A 20977-nucleotide genomic window follows, 5' to 3' on the forward strand; every position below is an offset into this window, starting at 1 on the left:
AAAAGAGAATGATCTGGCTTAGATCGTCAGGAGTGCCAAGGTCAAGAAACTGTGACCCGGAGCCTTGATTGCCTTCCAACAGACCAGGATCTGCTAGTCCGGTGCTGGGTGGAAAGGAAAGGGGAAGGGACTCAGACAATGGGTAAGATTTCTCCCTCGTCACCTCATCCTACAAAAACATTCTTGGAAAATCAGTACCCAGAGGATCCTATCTTCTTCATTGATTTCCACCAAAATTCTAAAGAAGCGTTTCCCCCAGGAAAAAAAATTATGGGCTTCCTACCCCAGAGTTTGGGCCTGGGGCATGGAAATAACATCTACTTCCAGAACACGCTGCATGGTTCATGCCCCACAGCTTTCCTCTTGCACAATCCCAGCCTCCAGTGGAGGTAGGCGATGCTCTCATTGCCACAGCTGGAAGCCAGCATCTGGCAGTCCAGTGTGACAGTCAACCCACAGTCTGTGCCTCTCAGAGGTTTGGACACAAGAAGCCACGCCAGACAATTATGTTCCATTTGCTAGCAACTTCTATTCACTCCGGGATACCCACGCAGCCATTCCAGAAGGTCCTGATCCCAGGAATGCAATGGTAGCCACTGGCTGGGAGAGCGCACAGAGACCAGTCCATCCTGGCCAGATGACCTTCGCTGGTGGCTCAATTCCATGTGGAGAAGAGCCCAGCCCTCCACAGAGTGTCTCTGAGGCTCTGACATGTCCAGTTGGGCCCAAGCCTCCCTTCTGATGCCTCTACTCGCTTCAGGTCCCAGTCTGCTTACTGTCAGCAGCCTTGGTGTCAGCTAGGGCTCCAGTCCGAACCAGAGCACAAACACTTCCCCTCTCCCCTGTGGAGCCATTCCAGACTGTGGATTTATTAATTTTTGTAATGTTCTATTTATTTTTGAGAGACGCAGAGTGAGAGCGGGGGAGGGGCAGAGAGAGAGGGAGACACAGAATCCGAAGTAGGCTCCAGGCTCCGAGCTGTCAGCACAGAGCCTGATGCGGGGCTCAAACCCACAAACTGTGAGATCATGATCTGAGCCGAAGTCGGACGTCCAACCGACTGAGCCACCCAGGCGCCTTCCTGGACTATGCATTTAAACAGTACACCCAAAGGCTTAAAAATCCAAGAACGCCAAAGGAGCAAAGTTGTAACTGGGGTCTCAGTGACCCTGTGAGGGAATGTGCTGCCTGTGTATCCAGCTAACATTCCAAAAGCCACCTGGTACAGGAGTACAAAACATTATGTCTTACCACAGTGCTATACTTGTGCTTAACTGGCCACATATTTATAAGTGGCAGTTATGACTTAGGAACCAGAAACCCAGGGCTTATACAAGGCTTTGCTCTGGCTCCCCAGGAACTGAAACAGGCACACGTAGATATAGACATAGATGGTTTCTCCTAGTTGTGAGAAACAGAAACAATGAGGTGGATGTAAGGGGGTGGAGGCAAGGAGATCGGTCCTTTTCCAAAAACTAAATTAACGCATGTGTAAGACTGCAGGTGGCAATCCCCAGAGAGGAAGATGAATCCCACCTCCTCCTCCTCTATGGTAGAAGCCAGAGCGACAGGAAGGCACAAGGGATAAAAATGAATCTCCTGGGGAAAGGAGGCCACAGGGCATCACTTTCTAACTTTATTTTTGTTTTGTCTGAGCACTTCTGCAATTAGTAAAAACCATAAAATGACTGTAGTTAACAAAAGTCTGAAATGATTCATAAGCTTATGAAAAAAGCCCAAACTGTCGTTTTCTTCTTAGGAATAAAAACGGACTTATTCGTGTCCAGCCTAAATCATTAGTGACAGCTGTCCGACAGACACAGGGATGTATCTCGGTGTGTTCCATGTCTGCGACTGTGTGCAAGGCCCCATAAGCTCACTGACAGCCCTACCTGGGATCTGAAGCCACAGAGACGGTACTCAAAACCTGAGCAGGAACATTTCCCAAGGTCTCTTACCGCTGCACACATTCCTTCACCACTTCATATTGGCCAATGGAAGCAGCTGTGTGAAGATCCAAGGGGACGGCCAGCTCCTCCCGGCCGACCTGAGCACCCAGCCCATGCCACATGGACAAGCTGCAGTTCAGGAGTTCTGGCTCACTGGCTTCATCGCTGAGCTCCGACATCACTGTGGAGGGAGATCGAGGGGTTAGAGCGTTCCTTCCTGCTTGTTCCAGGGAACAGAACAGGATGGTCACACTCCCCCCTGCAGTAGGCGGCTGGTCGCTATCCTAGCAGACTGCCACTCAATGCAGCCAACTCCTGGGACAGACTTAGAAGATTATCATTAAGTGCTATATGGTTTGGGCAGCTCCATCCTTCTAATACCGGTGAGCTTGTCACCAGACACAAAGAAAGGAGCATATATGGTGAGTCACACACTGCAGTGGACACTTTCCTTCATCAACCCTCAGGCCCCAGATCTACAAAGGGAATTCTCCAGGAACTCAGGAAGCCTGACAACCTCTTGGATGGGCAGTTAAGAAACGTTAATTGGGTCACTGGACCTAATCAACTCTCGGGTGTGGTTGGAAAGAAGCCTGGACTTGGGAGTTATATCAAAATTTAGCTCTGCTATTTACCATCTCCAGTCTTTACTTCTGCCCTAATGGGGGCATAGCTCAAGGGGCTGTTGTTAAACACACATGGACGAAAGGATAAGTAAACAGTGGCACAGCCGTATATTGGAACGCTACTAATAAGCAGAAGGTACAAACAGTTGACACACACAGTAATAGACACAACATATGAATGAACATCAAACTCACTGTGCTAAAGAAGTCAGACTCAAAGGCTACCTACTTTATGATTCCATTTACAGGACATTCTAGAAAAAACAAAATGGAAGGGCTGGAGGACAGATCAGCGGGACTGGGGTTAGGAATGGGGGGACCACAAAGGGACAGCAAGAGGGAATTTGGGGGGAATGTTCTATATACTGGTTGGTAGATATGTTGACTCTATACGTTAATCAAAACTCATAGACCCAAACACCAAATGAGTGAATTTTAATGTAAACATTTTTTTTTATTTAAAAAAAATTTTTTTTAATCCTTGTTTATTTTTGGGAGAGAGAGAGAGACAGAATGTGAGTGGGGGAGGAGCAGAGAGAGAGGGAAACAGAAATTGAAGCAGGCTCCAGGCTGTGAGCTCTCGGCACAGAGCCCAACACAGGGCTGAAACCCAAGAACGGTGAGTTCATGACCTGAGCCGAAGTCAGACACTTAACCGACTGAGCCACCCAGGAGCACCCTGATGTAAAAATTTTAAACAAATCTTTAAAAAGAAAAGACAAGTAAGTCCCAGCACAGAAACTATGATGTGATTGGTGTTTGGCAAAGGTTGACTGAGTAGGAATCCACCCATACGTTCCTTGAAAACAGGAGGGATAGGGGCGCCTGGGTGGCGCAGTCGGTTAAGCGTCCGACTTCAGCCAGGTCACGATCTCGCGGTCTGTGAGTTCGAGCCCCACGTCGGGCTCTGGGCTGATGGCTCAGAGCCTGGAGCCTGTTTCCGATTCTGTGTCTCCCTCTCTCTCTGCCCCTCCCCCGTTCATGCTCTGTCTCTCTCTGTCCCAAAAATAAATAAACGTTGAAAAAAGAAAAAAAAAAAAAAAAGAAAACAGGAGGGATGGGAGAGTGATACACTGGAAAATTTGTGGGGTGATGGAACGTTCCTGGAGAGCCACTATACCAGGATAAGGAGTCCATGAAAGTCCTTTATTCTGGGAATCCTAACCAAATCAATGCCAGGCCATTAGCTTCCTATTAGAACCTTTAGGTCGCCAAGTAATTTTTGTCTCCTACCTACTATGGGTGGGAGAGAACAAGGAAACAACTATAGGAAAGAGAGAAAAGGAGGGTCATGTCCATTCAGATGACCTAAAGGCACTCCAGCAGTTCACAGATGCATTAGGACCTCAGTCTCTACTAAAGAATGCTTCCACACTCCAGGTAACAGCTGAGATGGCCAAACAACTAACAAGCCACCAATCTGAGGGACAAAGAATCTTGTAAGCCCTTGGCCAGAATATGTGTACATATGATGGGGCCTGTAGGTAACCAAGTTCAGAGCAAAGCCCAATGTTCTGGTACCACCACCTCCTCACACTGGCAGGGCCTGAGATCAACCAGCTTTCTCACTCTGCAGGCAAGAAACCCCAACCTGAATAGTCCAAGCCAACAAATACTGGATAAGAACCCAAATAAGCCAAGTGCCAGTTAAGGGCCCCTTTCCACACATCCCTCAAGCCTCCTATAGGTGGGTCTCTTTTACTCCAAATGCCTCCTCCAGAGTAGAGTACATGCAGTCTCTCATATATTTTTTAAAGTTTATTTATTTACAGGAGTGCCTGGGTGGCTCAGTAGGTTAAGAGTCCCACTTCGGCTCAGGTCATGATCTCCTGGTTTGTGGGTTAGAGCCCCGGGTCAGGCTCTGTGCTGACAGCTCAGAGCCTGGAGCCTCCTTCGGATTCTGTGTCTCCCTTTCTTTCTGCCCCTCTCCCACTCGCAGTCTGTCTCTCTCCCCTTCAAAAATAAATAGACATTAAAAAAAATTAAGTTTATTTATATATTTATTTTGAGAGTACAAGTGGGGGAAGGCCAGAGAAAGGAGAGAGAGAGAATCTCAAGCAGGCTCCGCAGCCACAGCACGGAGCCCCACGCGGGGCTCGAACTCACAAACCATGAGATCATGATCTCAGTCGGTCATGAGCCGAGACCAAGAGTCGGAAGCTTAACTGCCTGAGCCAGCCAGGTGCCCCTATGTGGTCTCTCTTATTATTAGAGGCTCAGGTGTCTCTCACCCTGCAAGGCGGCAATCACAACCAGGCCCGGCTCTAGGAGCCTATGGAGGGAGAACTCGGATGCCACGGGGCCGTAAAGCTACTGGTACTTCTTTTATCACCATGCCACATGTCACACACTCTACAATGATGGGGTATTTGTTATGAATAAAACGATTACGTTCATCCATACATTTGTAGACTTGCTTAGTATCCATTACCTTTTCAATAACCCAAAAACCTTAACTAAAAAATAACGACGCTGATAGTCGGCCGCCACGCCCACAGGGAGGAAGTCTGCAAAAGCCCAAAGGCAGCCCGTCTCGTCCTGACGCGTGAGCCGTTCGCGCAGACTGGGGTACCCACCCTGGTTGTCAGGCCCCGGGGTGGGTCCTTCGAGAACACCGCCAGGCCAGACCGCACAGACATCCCCTGACATCTCCTCCTGGTAACCCCACATGGCACGTGGCTCTGCCGTCGCCTCTACAAGGATGCAAAAGCGGAAGCGTAGCCAGAAACTCACGCGGCTACCAAGGGGCGGGCCGGGCCTGGCCGCAGACAGGCCGGCGGCAAATGCCGGCCCCAGGCGGTGTCGGGCCGCCACCGAGCGTACCTGCGCTGAGTCCCGGTGCGCCGCAGCACTCTCTCAGGCCGGCGCGCTCGCCGCCACGCACGCCCGGGCTCCCTCCGCGCGGGCTGCCGCCGCAGCGCCCGGACACCGCGGCCCCACTCCCGCCCCGGAAGTGGTTGCGGGAGGCGCGGAGCACGCCGGGACTCTCGCCGGGCCGCGGGGCGCTCCCGGCGCTGTGGAATTTGTCCGTCCCGCACCCGAGCCTTCCGGTCAGCTCGCCCGGCTCGCTGTGTGACCCCCGCGGCAGCCAATCAACAGGAGGAGTTCGCCTTGCCCCTCCCCTCCGCTAGCCAGGGAAACCAATCCTATTTCAAGAGAGGCAGGACGCGCCAAGTCCCGAAAGAGGAGCGGGGGGAAAAAGTGCGGTTGGCAGTCCAGTAATGTAAAACTGCCGAGGGGGGATTCCAAAGGCGGCGACAGCCTCAGTAGTTGCGCCGCGGCCCGGGGGAGTGAACGGGTACGGAGGAACGCACTGGGAACTGTTTACAGTCCTGTCAAAACTGCTCAGAGAGGGGAGGTAGAGGCCTGAGGTGAGTGGCCTCCGAAGGTACATGTCGGGATTTTGATGGGACGGGGGCGGGAAACGGGTGGGTGGGGACGGGTGGGAAGACGAGCGACGTGTTTTCCTGTTTCCCAGCTTTAGAATTTAAAAGACTGGTCCGGGAGGCTGTTGGCGTCCAGTTGTCAGGACAACGGGGCTCCTAGGCCAGAAGGGCGGGGGCGGGGATAGGGGCGGGGCTAACGGGCTGCAGCGAAGAAACGGATGTCGAATTTGCTCCAGGGTTCGGAGGAGACTCGAGCAGCTCCGCCGCTTAGCTTTAGGCGTTAACCCCAGTCAGCAGGATAAAGTGAACTCGCCGTGGTGTTCAAGACCCTCCGCGATCTGGTCTGTCATCACCGCATATTCTCGCAGCAGATACTTTCTTACCCCAACATGTTGGGCAATTTTCACTCTTCTGAGCCACTGTACATGTTCTTGCTGCAACCTGTAATGCCTTTCCCTACCCTGTTGCCTTGCCTGTCTGAAGAACCTAGAATATCTGGTGATCCTGTTACGCTACAGTCTGCCCTACAGAGCCCGGTTCCAAAAAACATCCGCTGATGTGTTATGAGCTGCGTCCCCACCCTGCTGTTCACAGTTCAAGGTGCACCAAGCTCCTGCTCCAGGTTCTGTGAGCACAAAAGCAAGTACCCCACCACTCACATCTGCTACTGCTGCCTTCATGGGGGCCCTGACACAGAGTAATAGCCAGGCAGGGCTAGGGCGGAAGTGCTCTCTTCTCATAGTATAGGCACAGTGGGCTATATCTGGGGGCTGCAGGGGATGTCCAGACACTGGCTCTGAAGTACCATCATCCCACATTCCTAAAGCTACCTTGACCCCTGAGGGCCCAGGCCTTCTCCTGGTAGGAGTACAAAAGATGGAAGGGGCTGGTTAAGTGCCTGGGTGTCAGGGGTTAAGTGGTGACTCGAAAAAAACTTTCCTGGGGACTCCTTTGTAAGGGGGGCAGTAAAGTGTAGTGAGGCTTGAAATCCCTTCTAACTTTGCTACAAATTTTGTCTTTGCCATTTACTAACAATGTAACTTCTCTGAGTCTATAAAATGTAGATAGTAATGGGATTTATGTTACTTGGGATATAAATACCTTACATAATCTGTATATCATACACATATATCATTCTATTTATCATATACATATACCTACATATGTATGTATATGGTTACATTATATATTATAGGTATAGATATATACATCTAGATATATATAGATATACATACACACATACAGTTGACTCTTGAACACAGGACTTAGGAGGACCAATACCCCGCGCAGTCAAAAATCCACATATAATGTTTAAGATTTTCTTTCTTTTAGGGGCACCTGGGTGGCTCAGTCAGTTAAGCGTCCAACTTCAGCTCAGGTCATCATCTCATGGTTCGTGGGTTCAAGCCTTGCATTGGGCTCTTCACTTTCAGCACAGAGCCCGCTTCAGATCCCCTGTCTCCCTCCCTCTCTCTCACTCTCTCAATCTCTCTCTGCCCCTCCCCGTTCATGCACACCCTCCCCCTTCTCCAAATAAATAAATAAATAAATATTAAAATAAAATCTTTTTTTAAATGCTTATTTTTTTGAGAGAGAGAGAGAGAGAGAGTTGGACATTGGACGCTTAACTGACTGAGCCACCCAGGTGCCCCCTTAAGATTTTATTTTTTTTTTTTTAATTTTTTTTTTCAACGTTTTTTATTTATTTTTGGGACAGAGAGACAGAGCATGAACGGGGGAGGGGCAGAGAGAGAGGGAGACACAGAATCGGAAACAGGCTCCAGGCTCTGAGCCATCAGCCCAGAGCCTGACGCGGGGCTCGAACTCACGGAGCGCGAGATCGTGACCTGGCTGAAGTCGGACGCTTAACCGACTGCGCCATCCAGGCGCCCCAAGATTTTATTTTTAGGGGCGCCTGGGTGGCTCAGTCGGTTAAGCGACCGACTTTGGCTCAGGTCATGATCGCGCGGTCCGTGAGTTCGAGCCCCGTGTCGGGCTCTGTGCTGACAGCTCAGAGCCTGGAGCCTCCTTCGGATTCTGTGTCTCCCTCTCTCTCTGACCCTCCCCCGTTCATGCTCCCTCTGTCTCTAAACATTAAAAAAAAATTTTTTTTTAAGATTTTATTTTTAAGTCATCTCTGCACCCAATTTGGAGCTCAAACTTAAAACCCCAAGATCAAGAGTCACATGCTCTACTGACTGAGCAAACCAGGCACACCTCCACGTATAACTTTTGATTCCCTAAAAACTTAGCTACAACAGCCTACTGTTGACCAGAAGCCTTACCAATAACATCATTAGACGATTAACACATGTGGTATGTTACATGTATTATATACAGTATTCCCACATAAAATAAGCTAGAGAAAAGAAAATGTTAAGAAAATCATAAGAGAAAATACATTATTGTACTAACTGCATTTATTGAAAAAAAATCTGCATATAAGTGGGCTCATGCAGTTCCAACCTGTGTTGTTCAAACACACACACACACACACACACACACACACACACACACACACACACACACACGTGTGGGCACATTGACTAACAGGAACAGGAACCTGGAGAACCAGAAGGGAAACCAATGGGAGGTCTGGCAGTCTGTTTTCACCCCCCACAGGGTGGTAGACGCTTTGAAAAGGCAGCCCTCTCCCACTGCCCCACCCTGAGCTCTTGGCCCTTGGCCCCTGGAACCCTCTCACCTCACCCTGTGTCCTCTGCAGGGCTGCTTGGATGATGGCACGCTGAGCAGCATCCCTGGAGCCTGGGTCCTCATGGCGTCCCAGGACAAAGATGAGGAGTCCCCACCTCCCTGGGCCTCCCAGACAGGGCCCTGGGATGCCATCCTTGAGGCCGTCAGGGAGCAGCTCCCATCTCTGGACTCCGATTCCTCCTTGGTAAGCAAGCGCCTTCTTCCTATGTTTTCCTGGGCCCCGATTGCCCTTTCTTCCCATGGCAAGCACAGTGTTGACCCAAGAACAGCTTTGGAGCTTATCAGCTCCTGCATTTGTCATAATTTTGCTTTTTGTCCTCCGAATACATTTATTCATACTTGGCATCCTTACGGGCCATTTCAGTGACCTGAAATTATGACCGGAGAATTCCTCCAAGAGCTTATTGTGATGCATTGAAATGGTGGCATGCATTCGTTCAACAAACATTTATGGAGCCTACTTTGCCTCTTCAAGAATAAGAAGCCCTTTGTGACATTACACACCTGGCAGACCCTGCCTCCCCATGATCGTAATTGTGTTTCTAGTTTCTACTGACTGATATCGAACACTGAACTGAGAACACTGGGTGACAAGAGTGACTCTGAATTCAGTCTTAAATGAGCTGTGCCAGCTTCTCCGCCTAGTGAAAAGTGGGCATGTGCACACACACAAGAATGGCAGTGACCCTATCGATGAAGAAAGGTAGACAAGGCCCTGGGCAGCCGCTCCCTAGTAGTGGGTGCCAAACTCACAGTTTGCAGCTAGGCATTTAGAAGTAACCTGACAGGTTTGGGTCCTTCCTGGGATGCCTACAAAGACAAACAGAGCGTCTTGGGCCTCAGGTATCTTCCAGCATGCGACAAAGCTAACGGAGAGTAGATAACATGACCCCAGTACCTTTTCATGTCTTCAGCCTCATTTGTTCTCATCGTCAGATATCCTTGCAAGGTGAGCTGGTGACTCTAAGTGCCCCCTCTCCCCTTAGAGACGCTAAGACACTGTGTCATTTATGTGATGGCTAAAGGTTACAGGCCAGGGGGAGAGCTGGGCTCTTCTCTCAGCTACCACCTTGCTGCCCTGTTCGTTCAGTGCCAGGTGTTATCTGAGCACCTGTTATGTTCAAGGTCTTAGGGGGTGGCAGGTATGTGCACAACTGGAGCCCGGGATCTCACTTCACGAGGCTGTGCAGCCGAGCCCTTTTCTAAATCAGTGGCAGGAACCAGCCAGGCCAAAGACCTCTGGGAGAAAGCTGATCTCCCCAGATCACTCTTGAGCAGCAGGGCAAGGGCAGACGGAGGCTGAGGCCCTCCTGGCTCTGCCTGCTGCCCTATAATTCAAAAGTCCTCTCATTTGTCACAGTCGGACTGCGAGGCAGAGGAGCTGTTCATCTTCCAGCGAGATCACACTGCCCTGATCCCAGACCTGTCGGAGGAGCTGGCCGAAGACCCTGCCGGGGCCTGGCTTGCTACGGTTGATGGGTCTTCTGAGGTCTGTAGAAGGCAGGCCCCGGGGATCCACAAAGCTGGGACCCTGCGGGCAGAATGGGGTGTGGGTGTGGGTGTCCGCGCTCTCACCTGACCCTATGGTGTGGGTCACAGAGGTCAAAACTGCGGCACTCCCTAAACATTTGTTGATTTAATAAGGGTGACAGTGGGGATTCAGAGGTAAGAAGGTGCCCCTCACTGGAGAGGTGAGGTGAACACAAGAAACAATTAGAAATGCCAAAGCACACTCTGTAACCACGTATCACAGTCATCGCCAACTGTCAGAGCAAATTTTCCATCTTCTTTTCTCATTTCCCAGAGCCCCAGGTAAGACCAAAAACTCTATCTAAAATTAATGGCTTGGGGCATTCACTTTCGAATGTCCCCTCTCTGTAAAGAGAGCTTTCCTACTATTCTTCCTTTCTAATCCTATATTCTAATAAACTTTTGCCTGCTGCTAAAAAAAAAAAAAAAATGGCTTGATGCTTAAAATTAATTGCTGCCCTTATAAATAGAACCCATCGATAGACTTTCATCACCGGGCAGGTCCCCAACTGATCAGGCCTTTTGGCTCTTCTTAAAGGCTCCGGGAGACAGGCCTACCTCTGCTGTAATTATTATGACTAGTTGTCACTCATTAACTAGGGGAAGTGGGTATGCTGTCACAGACCAGCACAGCCAGACATTCGTCAAAGCAGGGGAAGCAGGTTTCATTCGGTAACTGCTGACAGCAGGGAAAGAGCTGAGTTCCCTCCGACTTGTGCAGAGGTGACCGGGGTTTCAAAGGGAGACCGAGGGAGGGGGAGAACAGGGCTCACTAGAGTCAGAGCAGTGAACGATCACAAAGAGCAGGCCAGCGTGGGTGTGACTAGGCCAGGCGTGTCCGCTGGCAGGTATGGAAGTCAGGAGTCTATCCTCCCTGGAAGAAGGGAGACAGAGGCCATGTCCTTCCTGACGAGAACATTCCAAGGGAAAGGCTCTCAGGCCCAGGACAGATGCTTCTGGGTTGTAAGAGACACGTAGCTCCGAGTCTGAAGCCCTTTTTAGGAAATGCTCTTAAGAAAGGGAGGTCAGGCCTGTTTCCGATTCTGTGTCTCCCTCTCTCTCTGCCCCTCCCCAATTCATGCTCTGTCTCTCTCTGTCCCAAAAATAAATTAAAAAAAACGTTGAAAAAAAAAAAATTAAAAAAAGGGGCGCCTGGGTGGCGCAGTCGGTTGAGCGTCCGACTTCAGCCAGGTCACGATCTCGCGGTCCGTGAGTTCGGGCCCCGTGTCAGGCTCTGGGCGGATGGCTCGGAGCCTGGAGCCTGTTTCCGATTCTGTGTCTCCCTCTCTCTCTGCCCCTCCCCAATTCATGCTCTGTCTCTCTCTGTCCCAAAAATAAATTAAAAAAAACGTTGAAAAAAAAAATTAAAAAAAAAAAAGAAAGGGAGGTCAGGGGCCTCTCGTCAGGTGTTGGCTGGAACAAACACTGAATTCTCCCCACAGCACTGAGCTCTCTCAGGCAGATGTTTTCACGGACTGGGGTCATGCTAGCCGTGTGCTGCTAGAAGCCATTCTAGAGTTTGGTCAAGTCTCAGTGCCAGTTTAGAGGCAGGGGTTATGTGCTGAGAGTTCTGGAAATCTCAGTGCAAGCACTGATACAGGGTCATCTTACAGAACGTTCATCATCATGACTCCCTCACTCAGCTACACCTAGAAGAAGGTCTGAAATTCCCAGGCCTGCCAAGACCTCTAGTTAGTTCAGGTGCAGGGATGTCCACGTGAGTTTATCTTGCGTTTTCTTCATTTCTACAATTACCTCAGCAACTGTCCTGGAGAATTTTTTTTTCCCAACCTGGGACAAGAAAGTCTGTCCTCACTCATCGGGGCAGAGGCTGTGGGCTTGCTCTGGAGTCAGAGGGCCTAGGTTTCATCTTGTCTACCCCTTAATAGCTGTGTGGCCTATTTGCGGTGGCCAAAAGGTAACAACAACCCAATGGCCACTAACAAATGAAATGGATCAACAAAATATAGTCCATACAATGGAATATTATGCACTCCATAAAAAAGAATCAAGTACTGACCCACAACCTCCATGCACCTTGGAAACACTAAGCTAAGCCAAAGGACACAAAAGGACAAGTATTGTGTGATTCCACCTATATGAAATATCTAGAACAGGCAAATCCATAGAGACAGAAAGTAGACTGGAGGTTACTAGGGGCCTGGGGGGGAGGGAAGGTGCAGTCTCTTTGGGGTGATAAAAAAGCTTTGGAAATAGTGACGATTGCACATTATGAATGTGCTTAATGTCACAGAATGATAAAATGGTTAAAATGGCAAATCTTATGTTAAATACCTGTTTTACTGCATACACACAAAAATTCCCTCAAGTATGTTTTGGAGAACGCTGAGGACACCCATTTTGTCCACAGCCAGGTGCAGTGCCTGTGGAACCCAGCACAGAACCCTGGAGAGAGTGGGGCCCAAGGACAGAGGCTTCTGCCTCTCTGCAAGGTGGAGACCCTGGCGGGCCTATAGACAGCTGTGGGGAAACCAGTTCTCTTCTCAGGGTGCCCAAGGACACCCCCAAGTGGCAGGAAGACAACCATGGGGCTGTGTCCCTCAGCACCCAGGGTCCTCACCAAGGGCTGCAGGGGGAAGCCACCCTGTCCCCCTGGGAAGGCGACCTGAAAGCAGAGCCCCTGAGCGCCGCCTCACAAACCGGTTGGGCCGCAGACTATGCAGACCGCAGAGCCCTCCGAAAGGAGAGGAGGAAGATGATTGAGAAGGACATACTCCATAAAGTCACCTGGGATGCCCAGGACCCAGCCTGCAGTGACCAAAGTCAAGTGGAAGAGGCACCCTGTGCAGCGGCAGTGGCAGTTCCAAGACCAGAGACTCCACCAGAGGGGCCCCGGGAAGGACGGCTGGTGCTCTCCCTCCAGGTAGGCATCTTCCAGCCTGTGCTTCCTCAGGGCGTCCCCTGCACGTTGGCCGTGAGCTGGTCCTCCACAGGACAACCTGAGGGCTGGCCCACTACACCTGGGCTGCCATAACAGATGCCACAGACGGAGGGCTTAAAGAGAAATTTGTTTCTCACAGTTCTGGAGGCTGGGGAGTCCAAGATCATGGCGCCAGCACATTCAGTGTCTGGTGAGAGCCTCTTCCTGACATCTGGCTGTGCCCTCTTACGGTGGAAGAGGCGAGGGAGCTCTCTGGGGCCTTTTTATAAGAGCTCCACCTTCATGACATAATCACCTCCCGGTGGCCCCACCTCCAAACACCATCACATTGGGCATTAGGATTTCAACGTGTGGATTTTTGAGGGACACAGACATTCAGTCTACAGCAATGACCTTAAGCCCCTAGGCACATGGTCCTAGGTCCCCCAGCCATCAGTCATGCCTGTCTCAGTGGGTGTGTGGTCCTGACAGACCATCCTTAGGTAGAGTTAACGAGAATAAGGAAGAACAAGGAGACTCCATCCTTCTTTAAAAGGAAGGAAAGAAGGAAGGGAGGAAGGAAGGGCTGGAGGAATACTAATCTAAAGCATGTTTATAAAGACAGACAACCACATAAAGATATAGAACAAACTTTGTTGAAGCACAATTCCCAAAATCTTAAAGCTGTCACTTTCACACAACTAGTGTGAGCACCTGTTAACGTTGTATTTAGCTCATTAATGAGGGAACCGGCAGGAAGACAAAGCCAGGTCAAAGAGATTATGAGAAACTGGGATTTTGTAAAACTGCGGAAAAAGAAAGGAGTGCTGAGATAAAATTGCTATACTAAGTACAAAATTGGTCACCATCCTAACAAAAGTAACAAGTTTTTGTCACTTTTGGGGTTATCACCTCTACCAGACAGAAAAAAACCCACTGTACCTGTTCTCAGTTTACAAAGTTGTAAAATCGGTGGGCCCTGGTCAACTGTGCAAGCCAAATTACTGTCCCCAGAAAGGTGGGCTTGTCACAAAAGCTCCAGCATGACATTTAAACATCACACAATTCCTTTTTTTGCCTTATTTTCAAATTCTGATAATTTTAACAACATAGAAAAACGGGATCAGGTTGTACATGGAGGTCATTTTTACCAATTTCATTCTCATCGGTTGTGGTTTAAACAAGCCATTCTTTCCATTCTGCTGGCCCCAAACACTTCTGTCTTCACTCACCCTAGGGCCACAAGGAGCTACAAGGAACATCAATTCCCAATTACCTTCCTCCCTCCTCTCGCCACACCCGGACGCCCCCAGCGCTCTTTTCCAGGTCCTTGCGTGGGAGCACCTGCCCAGAACAATCTGTTCCTTAAGAGAGCAAAACGTTTTAACCTCCCAACACTCTAAACCTGTATGAACCTAAAGAGTTTTAAGACAACACTGGGGTTTCCAGGTCAAACAGTGTCTCTGTGCCAAAAACAAAGTGTTGCCTAAAAAAGGCATAGGAAAGAGAAGGCAGGAGACGCTGGCCCCACCCACCTTAATGGAGGTGTGGGTGAGAGAGGGAGCCCGTGCCAATGTGGGCAGGCACCCAAACCCTCATTTCTAACCCAAAACAACCCACGATGGCCTCTGTTGGTCACGGCAGCTGTGGAAGCAGGCACTCCTGCTGCCAGGACCCTGTGGCTGCATTTTAATCACTCCTTTAATTATTTCAGCAACTTGAAGAGTGGGATTTGGATCACATCCTTCAAAGTCTGGCAGGGCGAGAAGATGACAGGGGAGATCGCGAACCTGGAGCTACGTGGTGGGCAGCTGACCGCCTGGGCCAAGGTCTGATCTTGAACGCCAGGGCCCAAGTGCATCCCCATAAGCAGCTCTTTCCTAGGGGCTCTCAAAAATAGGGTCAGCCTGGCAGCCCACCATGTCCTCTCTGTTGCTCAGCCCTCATGGTCCCACACAGGTCAGGTGCCAGCCCGTGGAAATTTCACCCATTCACTCATTCACTCACTCATTCATTATACATATGACCCCCTGCTGGTGTCTGGCGTGGAAGAGGCTCTGGAGATACCAGGGGGGCCTTCAGACACGGTCCCTACCCTTGACCCACACCTTTTCCTCCTGCCCACCCCCTCAGGCCTTCCTCTCTCTCTCTGAGAGCAAACCAACCTGCATTTTGTGCTTCTTCACCCAGCTCCTAAGCAAACTCTGCTTCCATTCATCTCCCCATTTACCGAGAAAGCCAGGGATGTGATTACTGCCCTTGCACCTGTGGGCTCGCTCTGGGCAGTTCTGTAAATAAAAGGAAAGCTCCTCTTCCCTCCTCATCCATCCCGGGCCACAAAGGTGAGTGAAGCAAAGGAGCAAGGAGGTTTGTGGGTTCCGGCTTCCGGTTCCGGAGCAAACTCCCTCTGTGACTGAGCCCCTGGTGCTGTTTCAACAAGGTTTTTTTGTTTCCTTGTTTGTTTGTAATTTAATGCCTTACAGCAGGGTGTGGAGAAACCCTCTCTCCTGTAAGGCAGCGGCTGTAATCCACGCACCTGTTTTGGAGGGCAATGTGGCAGAATGCATTCTCTATTTTAAAGGCACTTAAGGGGCGCCTGGGTGGTGCAGTCGGTTAAGCGTCCGACTTCAGCTCAGGTCACGATCTTGCGGTCCGTGAGTTCGAGCCCCGCGTCAGGCTCTGGGCTGATGGCTCGGAGCCTGGAGCCTGCTTCCGATTCCGTGTCTCCCTCTCTCTCTGCCCCTCCCCCGTTCATGCTCTGTCTCTCTCTGTCCCAAAAATAAATAAAAAACGTTGGAAAAAAAAATTAAAAAAAAAAATAAAGGCACTTAAGCCTTCAATCCACTTATTCCACTGCTAAAGTCTATCCTAAACACCCCAGTGGGTGAAGGTGTGTATTCAAGGATGTTTGTTGCAATACTGTTTATAATTGTGAAAATTTGGAAATGACCCATATTCAATATTCTATAGGAGTCAAGCTAAAGCAGTTACAGCACAAAATGCACTAAAACCCAATGAAGGGAATCTATGTATGTTAACATGGAAAGACAATCTATACAGTGAAAAAAAATCTACAGAGGATAATCCTGTTGCCTTTTTTTTTTAATGTTTATTTATTTTTGAGACAGAGAGAGACAGAGCATGAATGGGGGAGGGGCAGAGAGAGAGGGAGACACAGAATCAGAAGCAGGCTCCAGGCTCTGAGCCATCAGCCCAGAGCCTGATGCGGGGCTTGAACTCACGAACCGTGAGATCATGACCTGAGCTGAAGTCGGAGGCTCAACCGACTGAGCCACCCAGGCGCCCCGCCTTTTTTTTTTTTTTTTTTTTTTTAAGTGTTAATTGTTAAATATGGTTCCCTCTGACATGTGGGACTGAGGAGTGAGGTAAACTGTTAGTAGTAAGTCACTCCCTCTTTATGGGGGTTGTGTACATACCACTCCCCTGGCCCTGCTGAGCTGGAGGTGGGGGTCTTTGTACAGGGCTGAGTGGCAGAGGACGTGTACAAGGTGGTGTGTGTCTACACAAAGGATTCCAAGGGGAATCAGTAGCTCAGACTACTGTAAATCAAACAGGGGCAGTGTCCCCACTAAGCAGCCTCCCCGCTCTGCCCTCAGACCACACCCTGCTCAACACCCAGGACAGGCTCATGGAACGGCTCGCCCTCCTGGGTGCCACACAGTCCAGAGCCTCTTCTGCCTGGAAGGCACCTGCTGACATGCCCCAGGACACCAAGCAGCGGGAGACCAGCAGCAGGTGGGACTTCTTGCCAGCTACAGCCCTGTCCTCTGTGGAAGTGGCCCATGGACTTGCAGCATTTATTAGGCCTACCTGGGGGGGGGGGGGCACTTGATGTATATTTCTCATTTCGTCTCAACAATCTGATCAGGTAGGTGCTGCTATTATCTTATACCCGTGTTATAGATGGGGAAACTGAGGCTCAGAGGTTGGCCTGTCTAGGCCATAGATGGCAGGGCTGGGACTCGAGCCTCAGAGCACCTACTCTTTGCACACTCGATAGGAACCCTCCCTCCATCATCCACATGACTTCCCCAGACAAGGACCTGCCTTGTCAGACTGTTAGGCTAGCACTGGCCTGTGACCCAAGCCAGGCCAATCAGAGCCTTTCCCTGAGAATTCTCAGTCTCAGTGTGTCCGGATGGGGATGGGAGGGCTGAGAAAGGCCAGCTGTAGTGAGAAAGACTGAAGCCGAAAGGGAAGAGGTGGGGACAGGGCACCAGGATCCCTTAAAGCCTAGCTTCCCACACTTTGGTTGTTCCACTCTTTTTAGGAATCTGAGAGCCACTGAATCCCCCTTTTCACCTGAGCTACTTGGAGTGGGCTTCCGTTCCTAGCAACCCAGTGTCCAGAAGTATCTAGACCTGCACTGTCCAATTGATAGCCACTGGCCACATGTGGCTACTGAACCTTTGAAACATGTCTCGTACAAATGAGGAAATGATTTTTTAATATATTTTTTTAATGTTTATTTAATTTTGAGAGAGAGAGAGAGACAGAGCAGGAGTTGGGGAGGGACAGAGAGAGAGGGAGACACAGAATCTGAAGCAGGCTCCAGGCTCTGAGCTGTCAGCACAGAGACTGATGCGGGGCTCCAGCCCATAAACTGCAAGATCATGACTGAGCTACCCAGGTGCCCCAAGGAAATGATTTAATTTTATTTTTTTGTTTATTTCAACTAGCTAACATGTAAATTTAAGTAGCTACCTTTGGCCAATGGCTACCACATGGGAAAGCACAGACCCTGAACATGTCAGTCACCATGGATGGTTCTGTTGGGCATTGTTGGCCAAATCTTGAGGGTTGTTCTGAAGAGCAAAAAAGAACAAGGGCACTTACAGGGCCTAGCTCAGTGCCCTGCACATGGCGGGCGTCCAGTTGGGGGCAGCCCTGAGCCCAGCACAGGTCACACCATAATCACCCAGAAGTGACTCAGAAAACCCTGCTCTCTTATCTCAGAACTGCTTGGATGGAGCCGGGCTTCCAGGCTGAGCTGGGCCTAAGGCTGGCCAGCGGCCTGCAGCTAAGGGGCCCAGCAGAGCCTCCTACTGTCTTCATCGATTTGCGGCCCACGGAGCCATCGGACCTTGGGTCTTCAGAAAGGTACTGGAAGTGGTGACAGCCCTGTTTTGCATTAGCCACGTTGGCCTCAGGAGGAGCAGGGGCTTCGACAGGTGGGACGGTGTGGGACAGCGCCCATGTGGGCTAGTACCAGAGCACTGCTTGGTGGAGAAGTGCTCGTAGCCAGGAGCTGAGCCTGGCCGGCAGTCCCACTTGGTCCCATCAGCAGGGTCTCCCTGCAGGGAGAGCAGAACCCAGGCAGAGCTTAAAGCCAGCAGTCTAGGCTTTGGTACATCGCCCTGGAGTTTGTCCCTCCACCACTTGGCAGGAAACCTCAGTGGTCTTGGGTCAGTAGGGAGGCCCGGGTGGCGTGGGATACATTCTGTGAACCAAGGTTTCGTCACCTCCAGCTCCAGCTCTTCTGACAGCGAGGAGGAGGAAGAGACAGCGGCTCTTGGAGACCAACAGGGCCCAGCAGAGCCGGAGCGTCATTCCTCCCAGGCGCTACGGTAACCACCAAGGGGCTCCCGCCACCTGGGCATGGTCCATCTCTGCTTTCCACAGCAAGCCCTCAGCCTGGCACGTTTGATGTTTGTGCTTTCAGCTTTGTCTTGCACCCACAGGGCCAGCACGTGTGGGCCTAGGGGTGGTCTGGGAGGTGGCCCGTGGGAGCCCACCTGGGGCTCAGCCTGGGCTGCTGTCCTCCTGACATCACCAAGGATACCTCACTTCGCTCCTGAGAAGGGATTAGTACTTTCCTTCTAAAAAATAGCTCTCCAAATTGATTTGGTCCCTACTGCTGATAGCATTGGAAGTGAAAAGAAGTTGTCAGGATGGAATAAAGTGATGGCTATTAGCTAGAAAGGAAAGGCCAGGGTGAATTAAGAAGTGCAATGTTAAATTCAGAGAAGTTTCCACTCCCCAACATGCAGAGGCCCCACATGGTGGTCATGGGGCCACTTAGACTTATATGCTGTATCTATAGTTTTTGGAATTGAAAAGCCTGTGGATCCTACCCTGTGGGAATGTCAGAGTCAAAGGCAGTGTTCCCCCTAAAATGGAACATCATTAGGTGTATGGGAAAAAAGAAGAAAAATCTGAGTTGAGAAGTGTCACATAGGTTTCCTCCCACAGGCCTTTAACATGCTAACATGCCCTATGACCCAGCAAGGGCTGAGAGGCCAAAATCTTAACTGTCTTGAGAACCAGTGAACATGCTTCTGGAAGCACTCTGGATGGGGGGGGTCTGGCTCCACTTGGTGTTGAGGTTGCTTGTCATATGTCACAGGGACTGTACTGGGAAGAGTCAGCTTCTCCAGCAGCTCAGGGCATTTCGGAAGGGGACAGCTCAGCCCAATCTGCCAGCCACTGAGGGTCCCGGTGGCCAGAAGGCTCAAGTCCTTGAAGATACAGCCAGCTCCAGAACTGGGAGGAAGCAACATGTGACACACCGGGCTGAGAAGCAGAGCACCCAGACCAGGTGCTGCCCCAGGGAGCTGGAGGACCCTCTTGGGCCAGGGACAGTCAAGGAGGCCCGGGTGCCTCCTCTGGGCCAGCTGTAGTTGCTTCCAGGACTGGGTCTGAGAAGGAGCTTGGCGGGATGATTCGACTGTCCATCGACATACCCAGGCCCTGGTGGTCCCCTGGCTCTCCCGTGTTTCCATGAGAATGTGCTTATGTAGCCCAGGGACCCTCTGACTGGGGGGCTGTCACCCAGACCTCTGTTAAAATGTGGTGTGATCATTCTATGCCCTCAGAGCAAAGATGCTAAATTTGTACACAGAGCGTGATGACAACTCCTTTGAAAAGCGTCTGGAGGGAGATTCCGCAGACAGTAGTCTGTGCGGACGGAGGGGCTGTCCAGCGTGTTCACTGCTCCTGCAGTCTTCTCTTTAAGGTGCATCTGTTGTTTTCCATCATACGAGGTCTTTTTTAAAACTAAAACTGCAATAAAACATATTTAGAGAATTTCAAGGTTGAAAGGGTCTTTGAAGAGAATTTAGCCTGATCTTGAGTCCCTGGATGCTTGCTATTTTATGTGCTTGCATTAACATACCACACCCCCCACCTCACACACACACACCAAATGGACTTTTTGATAAAGGGGTGAAGACTGGACTGTTTTTTTCTTTAACCAAGATACAAAGGCACACATCTGTTCTAGGGTCCTTCCTGACTTCGGGTGGGGCTGACCTTTATGTGGAGATAGAGTACTGAGTGTCCTAACACCCAAACTGTCCCCATGGAACAGAGCGGGGCCCCACCTCGTGGGCGACGTCCTTCCGTGTTACTTTGCGAACATTATCCTCCACTGTCCTCCATATTCAGTCATTTCTTCCGGTTCTCAGCCCTGCAGCCCCCAATAGGCTGCAGCCCTGATCTCTGGCACCTCTCTTCTCTCACCAACTTGTTTCCAGGATTCTGTCTCTGCCCCTGCTCCCTGGTAAGAGCAGTCACCTCGAGTCTCTCCACATCACAGGCTCAGCAGCTTGGCAGGGTCCTTAGCATTTAAGAATGTATTCCAGCATTCAGCTGGGGTCATCGCTTGCTGCAGGTGTTGAGGCTGGCCAGGGGTCTCTTGTCATCAAGCCCTGCCCTAGGCAAGGCAGGCTCTGCCTGGCCTCAGCCACAGATAGCCAAGATCGGGGCCACAGACCCCACTTGACGTGGCCCAATGACAAGGGGCCAGGTGCAAGACAGGTTCCACCAAGGCCACAGGAGGCCCCGGGTGGGCCTACCCGCAGGGAAAGTGGCCAGGCTGCGTCACCTGCGCTCCTGGCTCTTCGCACATCCACAGAGACCCCTCACCCT

At 50.7% G+C, this 20977-nt stretch overlaps 2 protein-coding genes across 10 annotated transcripts in view; one reads left to right on the forward strand and one right to left on the reverse strand.

Moving 5' to 3' along the window:
- ANKS3 (ankyrin repeat and sterile alpha motif domain containing 3) overlaps positions 1-5517 on the reverse strand; it is a 34786-nt gene extending 29269 nt beyond the window's left edge. For 4 of the 9 annotated variants that reach the window (XM_030300501.2, XM_030300500.2, XM_030300496.2 and 1 more), the window contains exons 1-2: positions 5152-5246; positions 1959-2130 (exon numbers count right to left, since the gene is read on the reverse strand). In XM_030300501.2, the coding sequence (XP_030156361.1) occupies positions 1959-2130; positions 5152-5245 (266 nt within the window). In that variant the 5' untranslated portion in view covers position 5246. Of the gene's footprint in view, positions 1-1958; positions 2131-5151; positions 5248-5398 lie in introns of those variants that run through there. The other 5 variants (XM_030300497.2, XM_032591571.1, XM_030300495.1 and 2 more) reach the window with 4 other exon arrangements.
- A 211-nt stretch (positions 5518-5728) lies between these two features.
- On the forward strand, positions 5729-20108 carry CE3H16orf71 (chromosome E3 C16orf71 homolog). The gene is made up of 9 exons (XM_030300506.1): positions 5729-5946; positions 8687-8860; positions 10037-10165; positions 12578-13090; positions 14802-14916; positions 16705-16843; positions 18065-18208; positions 18577-18675; positions 19455-20108. The coding sequence occupies exons 2-9, from the start codon at positions 8738-8740 to the stop codon at positions 19726-19728; spliced, it is 1536 nt and encodes a 511-aa protein (XP_030156366.1). The 5' UTR covers positions 5729-5946; positions 8687-8737; the 3' UTR covers positions 19729-20108.
- The last annotated feature ends 869 nt before the right edge of the window (positions 20109-20977 follow it).

This window comes from Lynx canadensis, chromosome E3, assembly GCF_007474595.2.
Source record: "Lynx canadensis isolate LIC74 chromosome E3, mLynCan4.pri.v2, whole genome shotgun sequence".
Lineage (NCBI taxonomy): Eukaryota > Metazoa > Chordata > Mammalia > Carnivora > Felidae > Lynx > Lynx canadensis.